General features: G+C 38.6%; 1 protein-coding gene across 1 annotated transcript; it reads right to left on the bottom strand.

The window, feature by feature from the left end:
• Positions 1 to 1,941: 1,941 nt before the first annotated feature.
• On the bottom strand, positions 1,942 to 22,111 carry zgc:172122 (uncharacterized protein LOC571844 homolog). Its single transcript, XM_058381209.1, has 8 exons — positions 21,914 to 22,111; positions 18,218 to 18,346; positions 17,912 to 17,978; positions 16,911 to 17,231; positions 15,733 to 16,062; positions 13,259 to 13,540; positions 12,525 to 12,635; positions 1,942 to 5,402 (listed from the first exon to the last, which is right to left on the bottom strand). Exons 2-7 carry the CDS (start codon positions 18,218 to 18,220, stop codon positions 12,547 to 12,549), a joined length of 1,092 nt encoding a protein of 363 aa, XP_058237192.1. The 5' UTR covers positions 18,221 to 18,346; positions 21,914 to 22,111; the 3' UTR covers positions 1,942 to 5,402; positions 12,525 to 12,546.
• Between the last annotated feature and the right edge of the window lie 246 nt (positions 22,112 to 22,357).

Genomic DNA, 22,357 nt, shown 5'->3' with positions numbered 1-22,357 from the left:
TGAGCTCCCTTCACTCCTGGGATATGGCTTAAGAACATATAGCATGAAGTTTGTACATTGACTTGAAAGAAACTTGAAAGAGAGGATGCATGGTGGGGCAGCATTGTGCAGAAAGAATTGTGGGGAGCCCACAAGCACTACAACAAATGATCACACTTCCTGTTTGAGAAAGTAATGGAACGGAACAAAGTGAGGTGTACTGGGGTCTGACCTCAACCTGTTTCTTTTAGTTACAGCGGATGAGTAGCAAATCTGTTATAGCAAACAGAACTTGTGTGTACAATGTGTGTGTGTGTGTGTGTGTGCGTGTGAGCTATTTATTCCAAACCAGCTACGTAAGTTCCTCAGTTGTGCCTTTATCACTTTTGAAAGTGATTTAAATATTCTCTACATAGCTTGCAGCTCCATCATGCGTGACTTCTTCCATCTCTTCTTGCAAGTTCTATATTCCAGGTTGTGTTTTTTTTTTTTTCCGCACAAAATTGTTTATAAGACGAACAATAAAATAGAAACCAGGAAAGGCAAAACCTTTGAGATCGGTGCATCGGTGCATGTGTTTAGGTTTTTTTTTTGGCAAAGCAGCAACAGCAGTTTCACTTGGAGTGTATAAAAGGATGAGTGGAAATTTTCACTTCTGCTAAATACAAGTTGCTACACCTCACACTTTCGTTTCTGAGTTTTAAAAATCATACAACATTCATACAAAGAGTGAGGGGTGTGGGTTTGGCCCGGCCCGGCCCGGCCCGGCCCGGCCCGATAGAGCTTCTTAAAGGTGTTTTTTTTAAAATGCACTGAAATAGAAAAAGATTAATTAGGTGATAATGATGTATAATTTTTCATTAGAAATCTAAACAGGTTCTGTAACTGGGTTTCACAGCAAAAGTGGCATTCTTAGGAATTCTCATGCAATTTAAAATTCTAAAATACATATATTTTTTAAACATTAATCAAATATATCCACATTTTAAAAACACAGCTTTTTAATAAATAAATAAATAAATAAACAAACACAATTTCAAGCAGTTGTGGTCTGCTAGTGTTTTTTTTTTTTATTATTTATTTATTTATTTACTTATTTATTTATTTTTTGGCTCAATTACCTTCTTGCTGTTATGTAGCGTGTTACCTAAGTGAGTTTGTGGTGCTATAATTAGCACATTTGAGAAGGGTGGAGTCAGTAAGTAGGGCGGATTTACTCAGTCATTCTTGTTGACGAAGATCAACATCGATTGAATAGCTTTAATCTGAGACCGTTTTTAAGAAACACAGAATCCTAGTGAAATCATCAAGAAAATTAAGGATTTTTTTTGGGGGGGGGGCGTTATCACACTATACTTTCAGTTCAGTGAGCCGGTTCAGTACACTGCTTTCAGATCTGCTTTATGTTGATTCTGTGAGTCTGTGAGTGTCTCTTTCACCTAAGCGCCGTATCCGTCTTTGGCTGTTAAGAAGCATGTTAGAGGATGCTGCGAAAGGGGATGTATGATTTGTGGGTTTTAGCAGCATGAGTGCAGTGCATGCACAAGTGTTGACTGACAGCTTGTACAAGCTATCCTTGCTCCATCAGTCCCTTCTGGTCTACCACTCTGCAGTTTCACACTTAACCTCAAACGTTAACACACCTGACGTAAATCCTCGTGCTTGGTTTTAGTAATTACCTGAAGTGGCGTCACATGGGTTCGACCCGGGAAATTTGCCGGCGTTTACGGTAATTGTGATGGACTTCGGCGATTGTGGAGCAGCCATTTTGTAATTTCCAAAAAAATTACAAATCTTCATCAACCACTGTATTTTCTTTTTAAACAAAATGTTAATTTTTATTTTTACATCTTGGCTAATAAAAGTTATTAATGGCATATAATACAGTTATACATCTAAAATTCCTTAAAAGAAAAAAAAATAAAAAAATAAAAAAATAAAATCAATAACTTTCCCCAAGTATCTAGCTAACTTTGCTAGCTTCTGGGTTTTCTCTGCAGGGGTTAGCTCTTTTCCCAGCTACATTCATGTGACTTCATCAGTTTTGGACTAATTTTGGACTTACTCTTATCCTGCTTTATTGATAATAAGCTATAATAAAGATTGAAGATAGAATAAAGATTGTTGGGGTTTTTCTTTTTGGCTACTGAGCTTTATTCAACATTCATCATTACCTTCATGATTCTTATTATTTTTAGATTTTTGGATGTTTTTAGACATTGATCTTTCCACATATATTCATTTCCAGGCTGATAAAAATGAGTTATTTGAAGGTTAGAAAAAAGAGATAGTCTTTCTTTCTCCACTAGGAGAGAAAGAAAGACTGGCTTTCTTCTTATTAGCACACTTGCGCCATCAACAACCGTGACTGGATAAATACAGCGCATTACCACTTTAAACAGCGGCCCGTCTCGCGCTTTCACATCAGCCGGTATTGTTGACTTTTGTTGTGAAGTTGATTGTTGAAGTTTGTTGTGTAATTGTCTAGCTGTCCTTACGAAATTCAACTTCTGCTAATTTTCAGCGTCACGTATTTCTCCCACGCTACGATTCGCACTTCTGTAATGTTCAGCGTTTTGCCTCTGACTCCATCTGCCGAGCCGTTCTGGTTTTCACCTGATACGAGGCTGAAGCGCTGTTCGGGTTCTGATTGGGTCTCTGTTGCTAAGCAACTAGATGTAACATTCTACATTTACCTTTCTGGCATTTGGCAGACGCTCAGAGCGACGTACATAAGGGCTTTGAAGTCTCTATCAGTGAATACATTAACACTGGTTCAATTGGTCACAAATATAGGTTACCATTAGCCTGTGTTTTTAAACAACATACAACAATCCATAATCAAACTGGATAAACGTTAGTTTAAGTGTTTCAGGAAGAGGTAGGTCTTCACCCGGCGTGTGAAGACGGTCAGTGACTCGGCTGTTCGGTCATCTAGAGGAAGTTCATTCCACCACCTCGGTGCCAGAACAGAGAAGAGTCTAGATGTAGACATACCTCTTACCCTGAGAGATGGTGGGACCAGTCGAGCAGTGCTGGAGGATCTGAGGGAGCGAAGTGCAGTGTGAGGAGTAATAAGAGCTTTGAGGTAAGAGGGTGCTGGTCCATTCTTGGCTTTGTAGGCAAGCGTCAGTGTTTTGAAGTTTTCAGAAGTTGATCAGCCAGGAGAGAGTTTCAGTAGTCCAGTCTCGAAATGACAGGAGAGTGAACATGCTGAACAATTCTAACAGCACATCGTTTTACAATGGCACTGCGATTTGGAGATAACGCTGTAAAAGCCAAGCTGAACCTGATTAAGGGCACACTTTCATAACCCTGGGGTAAATAGCTGTGCTTCATAACCCTGCTTCTAAAGTACACATTGTTCTTCTACCCGGGGTATGACACGGTGTTTAACTTGGTATGAAAAGCTCTTCTCAGTTTCAGGCTGTAACACAAGAAACCTTCAAGGGGTTAAATATGTTTTGCACTGCAGCTGTTTGTTTGTTCCTGTCCTCTGGTAGCATCATAAGTTCAGATGCTCCTTTTACAAAGCTGTATAAACTTCACTGCAGTAACCGGGCTCCGCTCATCAACAGGTGATGTGACGCGCATCATTTCCTCCTGATCCCAAACATTCGAACACATTCATTTCTGCTTCCATATTCCACAGTAAAGTGATTAAACCAGAGAATCGGGCTGTTTCATTTCCTCCGACAATTGAGAAACTTTCATATCAATGTTCAGTTTCATTTTAAGTTACACTAACTGCATTATCACACAAACAAGCTTCAGTGATGAAAACAGTAGTGGATTATAGATTGTTAGTACCTTAGAGATTTTCAACAGACATGTAGAAGCACATTTTATTCATTGTGGTGTCTCGTTAATGACCGTGTATTCATCGTTACCACAGTGCTGTCTAATTCTTCATCTGTGATGGGTCAGAAGGTCTGTCTAATACGCCATCATTTCTATAGTAACATATAATATAATAAAGAATAAGAATAAAAAAAAAAGATGTGCTAATATTTAACAAATATAACATATCTATTGCTAATCTGTGAAACTCTGAGACATTTTTTATAAAATCTATGAACATAGACTCCAGTGTAGGACTTTGTAACAGAGAGAAAACTTAAAATTTTCCACTTTAAGACCCCTTTTCCATCCATTTTGTAGTAGAATGTAACATGCCAAGCTTACGAGAGAGAGAGAGAGAGAGAGAGAGAGAAAAAAAAAAACTAGAACTATAAAAATAACAGTTCAAACACATGAAATGTGCTTCTCTAATAAATCTATTTCATTGTAATCATGGCCAAATCGCTGTGATATAAAAAGGGACGTGACGTTATTGGGGGACTTTGTAGCGGAAACAGTATATTAGCTTTATTTATGGTCACATCCCTCTACACCGAAGCTGATTATTTGTCCTTAAACAGCAAAAAAGTTTTATTTACAGACTTTCAATACTTTATGTAGTCTGTATGTTATATAAAATGACATTAAACAGCACTGATGAGGGTTTCCACGGCCACACTGTAACATTTTATCCACATCTGTGCAACGTTTTAGAGCTTTCCCCAAGACCATGAACCGTAGTAATAATAACAGAGATAGAGAATATAATGAAGAGTTCTTTAAAATGCTCACGGTTCTGTAACTATTCATGGCCTTTAACTAGAACTCAAACAACTGCTTTCGGTTTGTCTTTTCTGTTTGTTTCATAGACAAGTTCACACAGACCTTCTTTTTTCTTTTAGTTCATTTTTCACTTTCAGCTTTAGCCAAGTAATCTTTAAAATGCCAAGCTGAAAAAATATAAGTAACAGTTTTAACCAGAAACGTACAGTATCAGAGTCACAATAGGGACACGGTAGGGTTATTTGAGCAATATTAACATTATTTAGATGCAAAAAATATAAATTTGTATGCAAAAAAATATATATATATACGATCAAACCCTCTTGTGTTCATGTATGAAAGCGTAGAAAAACAGACACGAGTACACTTCCCTCTAGTGGAGACATATGAGCAGGGAGCATAATGCTTCTCATAGACTATTTACAACATTTAATAATAATAATAATAATAATAATAATAATAATAATAATAATAATAATAATAATAATAATAATAGAGAAAAAATCATTCATAAAATAGATTTCTTGTCATTTAAAAAAAATAAAAAATAAAAATAAAACCACCATTAAAAATGTTAATTAATGTTTAGTATAATAAAATTCATAATGAAATCTAGTAAAAAAAAATAAAATACATTACAACAAAACAGATTTCATTTCCAGTGATAGCATTTTAGTTTAAAATTACCATTTAAATGCCGTAGAAAAAATCACACGCTCATTAGTACATTCATAAAACACACTATATATAGACTCTAGGTTTCTCCAGTCATAGCAGCAGGTTTCATCTCGGTCTAAATGCTGAAAAAGAGAAGAAAACGATGATGGTGTTAGACGTGGAAAGCAAAGCAAGCCAGAATCACAGTTTTTATGACAATGATGTTGGATCAAAATGGAGTTTGCTCCTGTGTTTCTTGTGTCCATGTTTGTTGACTGAGTGTCTCACTCCACAGTGGAGGTTAATATGAAGATGATATGAAAGTAGACACTAAGAGCTTTAAGAACTAGCTTGAATACTTTAGCTAGCCTACTAGGGGTGATATATTCATAGAAAAGCTCCAAAAAAAACCCCCATAAAGGTTGTTTTCTTTTTCACACAAATCTTCAAGGTAAACGTTGATCTCAACCCCGTTTCTGCTCTCTGAGATGCTCTCCAAGTGCTTGTTCATCTAAAAAGCAGCTCAAATGTCATCTTCACCCAGTAAAATTCTGTTTAAGGTTCTCCAACAGAGGGAAAAACACACGTCTAAAACACACTGAAAGCCGACAGACTCGTTTTAGATCAGACTCACAGCCTGAACATCATTCATTACTTTACACTGATTGAAAATGTCCATTTCCCAAACACCAGTGTATTTTTGATGACACAATGACAAGATTAGCACTTTTTCTAACCCTAGCAGTGAGTCCTTGCGGTCTTCCTAACAACGTTCTCATCGGTTTCCAATGTCTGATCTCAGTTTCTACAGATTTGAAACCCAGAAATGTCAAAAAATTCCCCCAAAAAACATCTATTTTTTTTTTTTCTGTATTTATTCCTAATTGTTATTATTATATGGTGGTGCAAGAAAACCAATCAGATCCTACAAATATATTTTAACCAAACATATACTTGTTTTTTAAGATTTCTTTCTTTTTAAAAAACACAAATGATTTATTTTTACGCTGCTTCATAACGTGGCCTTAGCCTTAGCTCTCCGCCTGCAAACTCTCTCAGTTAAAAGGTAAAACCAGCCAGTCTTCCTGAAGACATCTACAACCTCACTAGCTAAGTGTGATTTCCTGTGGTTCTTGTAGTATATGCACAAATAAGACACCTTTACAGTGTACAGACATAGAAGAAAAGAGTTCAGATGTAATGAAAGGAAACACTTCTCCGTGTATGAATAAGTAGTTTTAGTAAAACACTGAATTAACTACAGCATTAAAACTCATTCTACGACTATGAGGACATCGGGACCTTGGACATTTCGGCTGTCGCACTCGGTTCGCTACCAGAAGGATGTCATTATGTCTGTATTTAGAAGGTGGTGTGTTCATTAAAACCAAACGCTTCTTTGTTGTAAATTTTGGAAACTGGGGCAGGATGGCTTAGAGCTTAGAGGTTTGTTTTTTGCTTTGTATCTTCGGGTTGGGGGTTTGAGTCCCACATTTATCTGTGTATGTGTGTGTGCATGTTTGAGTGAGTGTGTCTAGTTTGCATGTTCTTCCCATGCTTCGGGGGTTTCCTCTGGGTTCTCCAGTTTCCTCCCCCAGTCAAAAAACCCAAGTGTTAGCCTGACTGTCATCTCTAAATTGTCCGTAGTGTGTGTGAATGTGTGTGTGTGAGTGAGAGAGATTGTGTGTGGTGTGAATGTGTGAGATTGTGTGTGTGTGTGTGTGAATGTGTGAGATTGTGTGAGATTGTGTGTGTGTGAATGTGTGAGATTGTGTGTGTGAGTTTGTGGCCTGTGATGATGAGGGTGTGTATGACCAAATCCATTCATCTTGAAGGGTTTTCCCGGGGGCCACACTATCGAGATGGACTCTGAGAGAAGTGTGACCTTATCGTAAAAAAAAAAAAAAAGTCACACAGGAAGTGAAGGGGCTTCTGTTACCATCACCCTCAGCCTCAAAAAAACAGCCTTTGCAGACGTCTGAAAAACCCGATGTCAAATTCCTAGTAAATGACCATTTTCTTTGCTGCCAACCTATATTTAAAACGCCCCCCTTTCTCTCTTTCTCTCTCTCGCTCTCTCTCTCTCTCTCTCTCTCTCTCTCTCTCTCAGACAAACAGTCATATAAAGTAGGTGACTGTGGTTTATAAGCCTTGCGGTGTATATTAAGCGAGGAGCCACAAGAGGAAGAAGTTTCAGATTGTATCATCTGTATTGTTGTTCAGGTGTTTCCTTAATGCAGTCTAACTAAAATATGGCATGCGATTTTTTTTAGAAATGAGCAATACATAAAAATATACATACATATCTATCTATCTATCTATCTATCTATCTATCTATCTATCTATCTATCTATCTATCTATCTATCTATCTATCTATCTATCTATATATAGATAGATAGATAGATAGATAGATACATGCACCAACCAGGCATAACTTTATGACCACCTGCCTAATACTGTGTTGGTCCCCCTTTTGCTTCCAAAACAGCCCTGACCCGTCCTGCACTGTGTATTTTGACACCTTTCTATCAGAACCAGCATTAACTTCTTCAGCAATTTGAGCAACAGTAGCTCGTCTGTTGGATCGGATCACACGGGCCAGCCTTCGCTCACCACGTGCATCTGTGAGCCTTGGCTGTCCATGACCCTGTCGCCGGTTCACCACTGTTCCTTCCTTGGAACACTTTTGATAGATACTGACCACTGCAGACCGGGAACACCCCACAAGAGCTGCAGTTTTGGAGATGTTCTGGTCTAGCCATCACAATTTGTTCCCTTCATCAAACTCGCTCAAATTTTTACTCTTGTCCATTTTTCCTGAGAGATTCATTTGCATCAACGATCCAGCTTTAAGCTTGAACCGTGTCCTGCCTCACGTTTACGTCACCTTATGGTCTAAAGAACTGATATAAAATATAATGGAAATGGATCAGCGCTCAGAAATCAAGATAACCACAGCAACAGAATCTGACTCATGTTATTTCAGTTTCACCTTCTTCCTGTCTCTCATTAAAAAAAAGTGTCATGCTGAGATTAAACAAAAACACTGGACCGCAGTAAAATGTGGCCAGTTCTGATAAATATCAAACACACCCGAATCTGGAGGTTTATTTAGGTTGTTAATCACTTGTGCCATGTTTTCCTCTTCTTTTCCTCTGAAGTCGATTGTTTTAAGAGCCAGAATTGTGCAGACACTGACACAAGGCCCGCTTTTATAACGAAATATGCCACGGATTTTAGTCTATAAACATAAAGGAGTCACGGTGCTCGTGTTTTATTATCCCCTGTCTCTCGTCATATTCACACCCTAAACAATAATATCTAAAAAGAACTCTCTTCAAACAGGAATTTCCTTTTAATCAAAGCCAGCCAGGTCAGAGAAAGGCAGTCATGAGGATGGGAAGACTTCTTGTAAGAGACAGTAACACTTCATTTCCTGTGGGGCGACCAAAAAAAAATCGAGCCATGCAAAGACATAACTTCAAAAGGAAACCTGTCTGCCGTTCATTTCCTCTCTGCCATGCACACAATTTTACACTGCTCGAATACTGTGTGTGTGTGTGTGTGTTTGGGTGTGTGTGTTTTCTAAAACTTCACAAAGATCACTTCTGTGGGAATTTCAGAATTACGTTGAAAAATGTAAACCTGACACAAAATAATTACAAAAAAATCCAATAAATTAAATAAATTATATATTTAAATATAATAATATATATATATATATATATATATATATATATATATATATATATATATATATATATATATATATATATATATATAAAAAAAAAATTATAGTTGACTATTAAAAAATACTTGACTATAGTATTACAATGGATAAGTAACAAAGAGCTAATTTTTTTAATTATTATTTTTCCGTGATTAAAAGATAAAAAGAATCGCTTTGTGCATTTTCGGCTGTCAGAAAGCTTCACTGCTGCATTTTCTGCTCCATGCTGTAATTGTGGCTGCTAAAGCTGGCTCAGTTGGAGTGTTTCTCTCTAATCGTATCATATAATCTTCATATCACCATTTCATATTTTCAAATGGGGAAAAATGGTTGAATAGAAATGGATGTTTATTCAGTAAGAGCTTTGGTGGATTAGGGTTGCAGGTTTAAAGAGAGAGAGAGAGAGAGAGGTTCAAACTGAGTAAGTGATACATGGTGAGAAAGAGGCGGGGTGAGAGAGGGAGAGTGAGAGAAAGAGAGAGAGAGAGTGAGAGAAAGAGAGAGGTTCAAACTGAGTAAGTGATACATGGTGAGAAAGAGGCGGGGTGAGAGAGGGAGAGTGAGAGAAAGAGAGAGAGAGAGTGAGAGAAAGAGAGAGAGAGAGAGTAAGGCAGGTTTAGAGAGAGAGAAATGTTTTGAATAAGTCAGTGAGAAAGACAACTTTTAAATAAGTGAGTGAGAAAGAGAGCTTTTGAATAAGTGAGTGAGTGTTACATAGTGAGAAAGAGGCATGGTGAGGGAAAGAGAGAGAGAGAGAGAGAGAGAGAGAGAGGGGTTTAAAGTGAGTGAGTGATAGTCAGAAAGAAGCAGAGAGAGAGAGACAGGTTTAAAGCAAGGGAGTGAGACTGGTTTTGAATAAGTGTGTGAGTAAGACATGTTTAGAGAGAGTGAGACAGGTTTAGAGAGAGTGAGACAGGTTTTGAATAAGGGTGTGAGTAAGACAGATTTAGAGAGAATGAGACAGGTTTAGAGAGATACAACAGGTATTGAAAAAGTGTGTAAGACTGGTTTAGGGGCTGAGACAGATTTAGAGAGAGTGGGACTGGTTTAGAGTGAGAGAGTGAGACTGGTTTAGAGTGAGAGAGTGAGACTGGTTTAGAGCGAGAGAGTAAGACGGGTTTAGAGAGTGAGGCAGGTTTAAAGTGAGTGAGACTAATTAAAACGCTAAGACAGGTTTAGAGCAAGAAAGTGAGACCGGTTTACTGAGTGTCATTTGAGGAAGCGTTGTTTTTAGCTCTGTGACATCTAGAAACTCTAAACTTTACCCTAAATGTTAAGGCTTTAAATGGTGTAGAACTTAAAATTCACTCAGTGAGGATATTGGAAGATTTTCAACAAAGATTCGGCAAAGAGAAATGTCTCACTGGATAACTGACCTGTGGACCGTTAATCAGAGGGAGACGGTCAGGGTTTGAGAATTGATTATAAAAATAAATAATTGAGCAAGACTTTTGAACTTCTTGCTGTCTTCTCAATAACGTTATCTCTTCTTGCAAAATAGTGAAAAGTCCAGAATCGGTTCTTTACTGAGAACTAAAACTAGAATCCCATCCATCCACCTATCCATCCATCCATCCACCCACCCATCCATCCAATAAATCCACTCATGCACCCACTCATCCACCCATCCCACCCATCCACCCACTCATCCATCCACCCATCCACCTACCTATCCAATAAATCCACTCATCCACCCACTCATCCACCCACCCAGCCACACACCCACCAATCCATCCACCTATCCATCCATCCATCCATCCATCCACCCACCCACCCATCCAACCAATAAATCCACTCATGCACCCACTCATCCACCCATCCCACCCATCCACCCACTCATCCATCCACCCATCCACCTACCTATCCAATAAATCCACTCATCCACCCACTCATCCACCCACCCAGCCACACACCCACCAATCCATCCACCCACCCAGCCATCCATCTAGCCACCCATCCACCCATCAAGCCACCCATTACATCCATCCATCTTCTGTACCATTTATCCTACAAAGGGTCTTGAAGAAAGTCCGGGCACAAGGTTCTGGACACACTGGACGGGGTACCAGCTCATCACACACACTCACACACTTTCAGGTGCCAATCAGTCTTTAGACTCGGGGAGGAAACCAGAGACCCCAGAGGAAACCCCAAAGAACATGCAAATTCCACACACACACAGAGAAGACAGAAATCAACCCCCAGCTGTTGAGTTGTGGGGCAAATGTTATAGCAAATTTATAGCAACTTTATACCAAATTTATGGTTGAGTCAAAAGACAAACGTGTAGGAAATGTCTTTACTCCTTAAAAACAACATCCTGGTGTGAAAGCCGCAGAGGCTTCGAATTTCTTGGTTTCGTTAAAAGGTAGCTGGTTCACATGAGAGAAGCTTTCAGCACAAAAACAAACTCTGCCTTGTTCCAGGTCAAAAGTCTCACGAGCTGTTTCTCAAAAACAAGCTCAAAGGAAGACCTGTGTTTAACTGCTTCATGGCTGCCACCCTGGTCAATGGCTGCATGTTAGTTTTTACAAGGGGCATACGTTTAAAAAAATAAAATTCTGTGCTGATTGATATATATATATATATATATATATATATATATATATATATATATATATATAACAGCAGCTCTGACCGTAGCGCAGACAAACATGTTATCGTTTCTATAGTAACAGCTCACTGGTATCAGATTTACTGATAATTTTCCTGTATAGAGAACAGTGTCAGGGCTTTGTAACAGTCAGTACTTTTCCACGGTGGCTGAGAGGTGCAAAACAAAATAACAAATCCAAAAACACAAGGACAATTCAGACAACCCGGAACGGATAGGTATAGTTTACGAGTGGAATTCTTTCTGCTGATTGGACGAGAGATCCTTCACTCAGGATATACAGGGGATACAGCAGGCTGCAGCAGTAGGAAGTGGATTGGTGTGTGTATGAATGCAGCTCTGCTCTTATAGCGCTCCTTACATCCTTGAATCTGGAATAGTTTGGTCTTTCAAACATACCTGCGTTCTTCAGGTGTGTGTTTTTAGAGATCGCAAACTAATCTTTATGCCATGATACACTATCAGTATATCCAAAATCACGCTATACGAACGTCCTTCCTCAAAGTAGCGCTGAATGAATTCTATTTTCTTATCAAGATAAATATATATGTTTGTTATTTTTCTGTTAACATCTTGAGTGACAGATGTCTTGTCCAGTCTGCGGTACTATACTACCTACCTTTTACGGGTTCGTCTGAATTGTCCTTGTGTTTTTGGATTTGTCTTGCAAGTCTTTAACCGCATTGTGGTTTCCTTGGTAACGACAAATAAAAAGCTGTGTATTTTTGCTTTATTAACTTCAGTAAAGACTGGCGAGGGAACTACTGTTCATAGCTGCTATAACAAGCGTTTTACAGATATCCAACAACATTAAATGTAAGTAGAAACGATTCTAAACTGTATTATTGCTCTTAGTGCTCTGAAACAAATGTCTGGATTAGGATGAAGAAATACAGTTTTAACCCAAAACGTCTACTGACCCTCTCGGAGTACTCGGAGCTGTTAGCGCCTCTTCATGCACAAACACAGGCATATGAGCAGCACAAGCACGGCGAGTCCGACCGAGATGATGATGATCTTCTTCAATCCAACTGCAGCACAAAAGCACAGGGAATAAATCACTCAAAAATGACACGCAGTAGATGTTTGACTGAGCAGAAATACGGCTAGAAAACATACGTAATGTTATTTCTTGCTGAATTTACATTCTGAACTCAGGTTATTTTCTGCAGCATGTTTAAGGGTGATAATTACACCTTTACCAGTATAACCACCATGAGGTGTAGTGTTCATGTTCTAGCCACTTTAGGCTAAACAGGTACCTGGGTGTTAGGAAAGCAGGTGATTATTTTATACTTATATTTCTGTATACGTTAACAGCTCAGTGGACACACAGGAAGAAAACTTTTACCTCATTTCATTTAGCTGACTTTTAATAATATACAGTTCTCTAGAATGACCTGTAATTTCTATACATCCTTCTACTATATGTAAAAAAAATTAAACAATTCCTTGTAGAAACCATGACATTAAAAGTATAGAAATGAGCTGCTGCTATAGAAAATTCTAACCAATCAGGATCAAGAACTTAATGTGGATTATAATCAAGCTAGTATTTTTAGAAATCCAGTTATAATAGTACATGGTTTATTATGTAAAGCTTTACACTGAGAAGATTTAATACTAATAATACTGTAATAATAATACGACTCACTCTTGTTCAGGGCTACAGAAACACTCGACTCCAGGCCCTGATGGAGCGCCGTACATGTCACTTGCTCCTCGTCCAGCAGTCTGGACTGAAACTGTATGGTGGTGACCACCAGTGTGGTGCCGTCTCCCTGCGGGTAAAACGAGATCTCGGAGGGCGCCAGCGTGAGGTTATGGCCCTCCACATTCCAGACAAGTTCTGTAGGAGGACGAGACACGGCTGAGCAGTTGGCCTGGATTATTCCTTTCTCCGTGGTGGTGTAGCTCACCTCAGGTTTGGGCAGGACTGTGAAAAACAACACAAGTGGCCATGAGGTTAGTTGAGCTGTTGTGGTGACGTTCAGAGGGTTTCTTATGCTATATCTGTCGAAGAGATAAATAGATGTAACCACAGTACTAGTAATTATTTCATACTATGGACAGATTTCCATTTTTATTCCTACTTCCCTGTGTCTTAACATTAAAATCGCATCTATTACAGACTAGGAAAGAAGCGTGACGCATGGTGTTTGGGAATGAAAAACACAGGTTGTGAAAAGACATGAGACAGTGTGAGAGGATGTGATCCAACCCACTGTCTGGAGGCACGATTTTCCTCCAGTGACAAAAGCTACACTGTTCGGACCAAGATTATCAGAGAAGAGACATAGAGGACCTCTGTTTCCCGGAGAAAAGTGACACAGTAATGGCAATAGGCCTCGGTCCAAAGCAAACGCCTTTAAATCAGCCCTCACAGTCACGCTCTAGCACAGATCAGGATAATAGCTAGTGTTCGAGCCAAACAGCAGAATCTACTGTCTAGATATTCTGTGGTCTGAACAGGTAAAAAAACAGATCTGTAATAAAATGACACCTCGTTGCCAAGAAGCAGAATGATTAATCCTTTTCCTCTTCTCCAGGATGTGTAATTTGTGCTGTTGGCTGAAATCATCCCAAGGATCCTACCAGAGCACAGACGGAAAAACATGACCCCAGAATCTGATCCTGTCAGATATTGACGAAGACCTTATGCATTCGGTTTCACAAAATTACTTAGTATTAAGCTTCACAGGAAATTGTAATAAAAAAACTTTTATCTCCTGTCTGTCCTCTGCCCTATCAGCTACCAGTTGGAGAGGGTGAAGGCTACAGTTCCTTACTGTAGCTGTGGTGCAGCATAACACACCGTGCGGAAAGTGTTATTTGCCTTCTTCCACATACATGAGTTCACACATGCCTGCGATTGATCGTCCTCTCTTTCCTTTCAATCACAGCGAGATTAACCAATTCACAGATGGGATTTGAACTCGCAATCTCCTAAAGATTTTCAATTTCTGCTGATTTATGTCACAGACAGAATCAATATTACTGCATTTCGTGACTTAGTTAACTTTTCAACAAACATCAATTGAAAATTTCCCTTTCGGAGAATCTTGCAGGTAATGCTAATCCTCATTTTCCCAGATTTAACTATCGTTTGGTCAATCTTTATATATCCTTGTTATGTATCTTTATGTATCCTTGTTTCTGCTCACATTTCGTTTTTCTAAAAAGGCGGTACTCTACACTGATTACAAGGAACGTTAGCGCTAACATTATCATTATCATATCCTACACTCCTTTATTTAGGAGGAAAACAGGACATATGTTCCCAAGGTGTAATACATGTTGAAATCCACAGCACGAAGGGAACAGCACTGAAATAGTATGATGGGAAAGAACAAAATCTCAGAGCCAACAAATTTAGTAAGAGAGACCTTGCCAAGCTAAATACGGAGTGTAAAAAGATTTGTGACCAGTAGCTCACCCACTGTTTTATCTCTTTTTATTGTCTAGAAATGACGGCTTGGTTACATAATGACTTCCTTTTCCTGAGAGCTGCAGCGGAGAGAGCAAGTCACAGACTAGCGCAGACTCGCTGTCTCTCTTTCTGACACACATGCATGTGTATATAAACACACCCACACACACATATATTCACACAGATTTGTAAACAACAAGGATTCTTTCATTTAAGACAAGAAAGGAAACGCTATGAACTGGCTTTGACCTGACAGACTGACCAATCAGGGTGCATTATTATGAGAAAAACAAATAAATAACTTCTCATAAGTTGATTTACTGAAGCTAAATATTTTTAGAAAATGAAATTTTTCATTTTAAATTGGACTTTTTGTTACTTTTGAGGAGATTTTGTGAATTTGGATGGTGTCTCCAGTGTTAGAGCTACAACTCTAACTTAAATTGTTCTACCAAGGGAAACTCTTCAGGAGTTTGTGCATTTTTTTTATTATTAAGTAAAAAGAAAGGGGATAAAAACAAGGGCTGGTGAAGGATCGAGGTTATAGATGATATCGAGGTTATAGATGATATAAATGAAAAACACATTCCACAACATTAAGTGCAACTGTAACACGTGATACATCACACCACCTTGTCATTAATCCTTTGCCTATATCAGCATGGCCGCTTCTCTTGGAGTCTGTCCTTAAGACCTACCATAGACAGCCAGACATGCCGTGACGCTCCTCAAGCCCTCAGGGTAGGTGTGGAAATCGCAGGTGTAACACCCCTCATCCTCCATCTGGACAGGTTCTATGGTTAACTGGCTGTGTCCCAACGTCTGGCTCAGCTTCACCCGCTCCTGGAACGGCAGCTCCACGATCAGTTTGTCGTTCTTGGTGTACGAGGCCACAATGGCAGTGTCGCCCTGCTCCGTCGTTTTTCTCCACAGGATCTGATGGACCTTTCTGGTGAGTGCGTAAGTGCACGAAAGTGTCACGTGCCTCCCGTTCACTACTGTCTTGTTGCCTACCGACTCTGCTTTTGCTGAAAGAAAAAGAGGAAATGTTGAGTTTCTACTCCTGTGTTCATTGGATGCTTAATGGCTCTTGCTTTCCTTATAGGTTTTACCTGGAACTCAGGGAAAGAGTTTCCTCAAGGGGAGAAAACAATAAGCCAGATAAAAGGTTTACTTCCTGTAAACCATACTATGAATAAGGAATGTATATATGTGTTCTATAACCTCATGTCTGATGAGGTTTTTAACCACTGGTCTTTGATGGTTACTGGTTTGTAACCATCTGCCTGCTTGTTTTCGTTGTGCCTACTGCTACCATTGGTGACTCATCCATTTTTTGGCCATATTTTCACATAATGGAAAATATACTAGCTTTTTCTTTTTTTTTTTTTTACATGATCCTCTGTTTTGTGCTTTCCTCTCTGGATAATTGGTCATGGATTAAACAGGTAGCACTAGATGATGGGACAGGAAGATAAGTTCATCTACAGGACCTGAACAGAAGAACACAAAATCCTTTCCACTTCCTGCTGTGACCATCACAAGGTACCTCAAAGGGATAATTAAAGCTCATGCCATGTGTTTTCAGGAAACCGTGAAAACTTGGTGCCAGGTAAGACTAGAAACATTGCACAACATTGTTTGATCTGCTTCACCAGTCATATGCTCTTCAAAAGGGTTCTTCAGATTGTTCCTTAAATTCTTTGTCCAAGAAACTACAAAGCGGAACCTGTTTAAAAGGCTAAGAATCTTTAACTGTCCAAAGAACCGTGGAAGAATCATTTTTCTAAGTGTGTGGAAGTCAATCATTACAACTTAGCTAGCATTTTAAGATAAGAGTCATACAGCTGAATAATCAAGATTGGCATCACCTCACCATTTAAAAGGAGGCAAGTCTTCCCCCGCTGTTGTCCCGATGGGTACACGTCAAACACACACGTGTAGCACCCTTCATCCCCTGGCTTGGTCCTCTCAATGGCAATAGCACTTGTGTGCATTTCCTGGTCGAGGAGCTCCACACCATCTCTCTTGATGAGGCTCTCACGTTTCTCAGGCTGGTAAGAAAGGACACTTACGTTGTGCAAATCCAGCCAGCGAACCTGTTTGAGGAGTTCACCGCCTTCTAGAGTCACATTACAGCCTAGCGTAACAGGGCGGCCCAGTGTTGACTGCAGGTTAGCCGGGGCGGTCACTCGATCTAGGATATGCCAATTAAAAGGAATCAGCCAATCAGGTTTGTGCACTTAATAATAAAAAGAAATGAATTTACCCACAGGTGATTTCTTAAACTTATACCTTTCTTTATTACAGCTTTACTAATGATATTAAAGTAGAACTGTTTAATAGCATATAGGCAGAAAAATCTGAGCAAAAAGTAAGCTCATAAAATGAATGGTGTATGCAGTGAGTGAGGTTTTGTGCATAAAAACACAAAAAATGTCAAATGCATTTTATTGGCACAAATAGTCAGCAATTTAAAATGTAATGTCCATTAAATGCCATGTCTAGACTTTTAAATATAATGTCTTTAAAGGCCAGTGTGTAACACTTAAAAAAGAACTTTAACAGTTGAATCGGCATGTCAGGATGGCAATGTTGCAAGAATTCAAGGAAGCCAACTTGTAGGAAAAGTTGTGAAAGGTTAACGTTACAGTAAGCAAGGTTTACATTAGCGAGAGCTTTAAAAAATTAATTTGTAGGAAATCCAACATAAGTATTTTTCTAAATTTCTGTGAGGTTGAACTGGTGGGTCTTCAGAATACAATACCTAATACCTAAAGTGCTGCCATGGAATGCCAAAAAATGAGAAATGAAAACCACAGCTTGTGGATCAGAATTATTATTATAATGATTATTATACAGTATGTAGGGCCATACCTTGTAGTGTAGGGAGCAGTACCACAGCCAACCACAGGCACACAAACACACACCTACACATCTTATCCTGGAAAAAAAAAACATTTTTTTTTTACATTTCAGAAGTTTTAACACACCTCTGCTTGTTTTAAAGCTGTAGCTACAGTAAAATGTAAGACAACACAGGTAGGCACATGCACCTCCACCCTGAAAATGACTACGGATTACTGCTGATGTTGACTCAACCAAGACACTATAATCAACAGACGCATGAAGCAATTAAGTAAACACCACAGACCTTCATGGATTATCCTTAAAAACACTTACCATATACTGAAACCAACGTCTGTTTTAAGTTAATCATGCAGTGAGGGTCATCTCCTTCACGTTAATCATCTTAGTCAATGACCATCATTTACTGGTGGCCATGAATCTTTAGGAAGTAAACGTTAAAATCTGCAAAATAAATGATCCAGTTTAGTCAAATATACTTGTTCAGAGTTTATTATAGTTGAGAAAGACCACGCAAATATATCAACATGTACATGCAATTAAGGAATGTCCTTTAAAAACATCATCATCTGTGATTCAAAAACAAAATAATGAGCGACAAATTCTTTAATGATTATTAGGATATAAGGGCCAGATGTTCCACTTTAAGGAACAACAAAGGGTGTGGTGTTTTACTCCACAGGGATTCACCAGTCCACATTCAGTTACTCATCCCTGCAGTGAGCATGCCATTATTCAACCATAATGAAAACGTGTAGCCTTAAAGAATGTGGGTTTCAGTTTCCACTTTAATTGTGGTAGAACAACAAACAACAAACAGCCTGTCGGCTTCCTGGTTAAATAATAGCTCCATAACGAAACCAATTAGTCAGGAGCAGAAACAAATCAATAATAAAGTGTTTGTTTAAAAAGATTTTACCCATACGTAATATATCACCTTTCCAGTAGTTACAAAATAATTTGTATATTCATTTGTATGAAATCCAACATAGGGATTTTTCCAAATTTTTCTGTGGTTGAATTGGTGGATCTAAAGAAACAAAATACCTCATGTGCTGCCTGGAAGATTTTTATTTAATCCAAAAAATGAGGAATGAAATCCTCAGCTTGTCTACCGTGATTAGGGATAATGTACATGTAATTTGGTGATTATGTCTGTAATGCTGAAAAAATTTGTAATTGTAGCAGTAATCATTCAGTGTTAACTATCAGTCATGAGAAGTGGCTTTTGAACATAGAGGGATATAAAAAATGAGCTCTTATTTCCAAATCTTGTTATTCTTCTTTTACATTTCTATTAGCATTTATAACATTAATGTTTTTTAGTCCAAAATCAATTCAGCAAATTAAAGCTACTAGCTACTTATCCCAAATGATTCACAACTGAGAGGTTATTGTTATGTTTAGTATTTCTAGTATGTTATAGATCATGTAAAACAACACTGGCTATGATGAGAGATTTTCTTGTCGTTTTATTTTCATACTCATTTGGTGAGTCCGACTCAAAATCATTCTATTTTCACTATCACTTTCATCTACTCTCATACTTAAGATTATATTAATATCAGGACTGTAAGGAAGCTAAGCTCTGGTCAAAAAATGAAAATAGCTTCACATATTTACCTCACTGACAATTTTAAATGAAAGCATACACATAAAAACGCGTAATAGACAATACAAGATGTTAGATGTTGAGGAACATTTAAATACTTTTCAAGTCTGTAATGAAAACCTGAGCTGATTTGAGCTAATGTGATACAGAACTCTGTAATACTGTATACAGCATGATATCCTCCAGGTGAGCTCAACAACATATATTTTCTTTATTCCCGTCTCCATAGAAGTGCCTGCTGACTCTGTGTGTTTGAAGTGTAGTTATGGGAAAAGACCTGCACCCTGCCGGGGCTGTTACCTTTCTGCTACTGTCTGGAAAAAAACATAAAACATCTCCGTTCCCTGCTTTCATGTCTAACCTGGCAGAGCAGCAGGACATCAGCATTAAGAGGTTACAGATTTTCCAGTAAAAAACAGTGATTTGGGCTAAACAAATTAAAGAAGAAGTGCCGAAGGATTTATGGAATTATTATGGTATGTTTTTAAATGCAAGTAGGCCTTGTACATACTGTAGAGAATATACTGACTTAGCATCAATGATTCCTTGCTCCTGCAGCTGAAACAACCAATCTCACCTGAAAATAAAAATGGATTAAAATACAATTTTTTCTCTATTTTATGCTGAGCCCTGCCCCTGCTGTGCTATTAAAAGAGTCTGGTGTTTAACCTCAAGCACCCACACTGCCAGGAAATTCACTCATCGTGGCTTGGTTGTGGTTAGAGCAGCCCCACACCCTTTACACACCTCAGCTAAAGGCCAGCGCACTATCACACTAAAAAGTGGCCTGCGTCAAAATAACAGCTAATTTGAAAGGAACCACAGCGACCAGTGGGAACGCTATACTGAGCCGATGTTTAGTGCGGTGGTAGCCGGTGTGGTCTGGGAAATGGGATGCAGCCTTTGAGAAATTTAATTTAACTGCATGGTTTATGGGTTCGGTTTTGTTTGGAAATTAAACAGCTGGCTTCGTTTCTCTTCGCTTCAGAAACAAACAAATTGTGACAAACACTGTTGGTCCATCAGAGTTAAAGAGTATAGGAGACTTTTTACAGTTTTTCTTAAAGCAACAAAAGGACCTCAGCTTCGAAATGATTATTATTGCCTACTATTAATAAGAATATCATCATCATCATCATCATCATCACTATTGCTTATTTAACCCCAGTGTCTGAATCCTGCTCCCAGATTACTCTCCATTAATCAGTTTTCTTTCTAATCTCTCACACTGGTGCTAACACATTTCTGCATTTTTTGCTCAAATAACGAATTAGGAAATTAAAATGTTTGTAAAAAGTAAAAGTCATATAACACATGCATGACAAAGATTTTACCACAAATAAATCATAAATCAATCCAGTTCGCTTATCATGGTAGTAGGATATACACATAGTGTTATTAGGTCAGTCACTGCTTTCTCATTGTATCTCATAGAGTCACCTGCTAAAGAAAGATGTGCTTACCGTGTTTAAGTGTCTGTGCTTTATCCGTGAGCATCCCTAAAACAATGCTCACAGTCTGTTCTGATCACATCAGCGCTACAGATCAGAAGAACACGACTCTTTCTGACGCCAAACTCTACTTACTCGTCCTCAATGGCTCAAAGTGCACCAGATTAGGATCATATTTAAAACTACACCGACTCGTGGCTTTATCTTGGGACTGCGGTGTCCTTCTGTGCTCAAGACATTTAATATAAAATGCTGCTTTAGTATCCTGGCTCTATGCTGCTGGTCAAAAGGTTCCTCTAATCCAAATCACCTGAGGTTTGTATCATCCAGCGACACACAATCGCACAAAACAAAATCCCTCATTGCCTCTTCGGTTGTCCGTCTGTCTGTCAGAATCCATGAGAGTTCCAAGCCTAGGCTTTTACTTTGAAGAAATCCTTGTTTTGTCTTTGGTGTGATGTAGTATTTATGATTTCTACACTATTCAATTATGTCTTCAATTATATTTTAATTCATTTTATTTGAATTGCTGAATCATTTGATTCACTGCTTATTTCCGTCTGCATTTTCTGTTGAATCCAGAAACAAATGCATGTTTGGCTGATTAAATGCTACTACTACTACTACTACTACTACTACTACTACTACTAATAATAATAATAATCACTCCAGCTAGTAGACTACAGGCATGTTTACAGCCTTTTCTCATAGTGTGAAAACAACTGTAACAAATACACATTTTACTCATACATTATGGACATTATGTGATCCTCTGTGTGCTCTAAAATAATAATAATAGAGACATTTTAAGTAGAAATAAATCTCCGATAAATATTTTCAATGCACTTATTTTATATTAATGCAAAACAATCAGTAAAAGTTTCTTGCATTTAGTAAAGAATCGGTGCATTTAGTAAAGACATTTTTTTGCCTAAATGAAAGACTCACCTTTAAGTGTAGGATTCATCTCAAATGAAGCAGAGATCATTCAGAGATCACACACACTCTCTCTCTCACACACACACTCTATCTCTCACACACACTCTCTCCCACACACACAGCTACATGTCTGCTTTCAGGAGTAAAAGTGGAGAGAACACTCAGTCATGACAGGACTACTAAATCCTGCCTCTGAGCCGGAGCTGTGCCCAACTTCCCACCTCACGCTATCTTCCTTCCTGCCCCACAACTACCGCGTGAACGCGCGCACTCCTTCTCAGTGCGCGCACTCGTTTCCACACGCTGCGAGGAAAACAAGTCATGACTGGGCCTCTGAGGAAGAAAGAAGAAAAAAGTTTATAGAAGATAATGTCTAAAGAAACGTCTAATAAATATCACAGCGGTGTATTAGGTGTTTACTTGGTAAGAGGATTCAGAATTTTATTCGAACTT

The sequence above is a fragment of the Hemibagrus wyckioides genome, linkage group LG26 (assembly GCF_019097595.1).
Source record: "Hemibagrus wyckioides isolate EC202008001 linkage group LG26, SWU_Hwy_1.0, whole genome shotgun sequence".
NCBI classification, from domain to species: Eukaryota; Metazoa; Chordata; class Actinopteri; order Siluriformes; family Bagridae; genus Hemibagrus; species Hemibagrus wyckioides.
The sequence above is the reverse complement of the archived record's forward strand: the minus strand, read 5'-3'. Positions and strand labels throughout refer to the sequence as shown.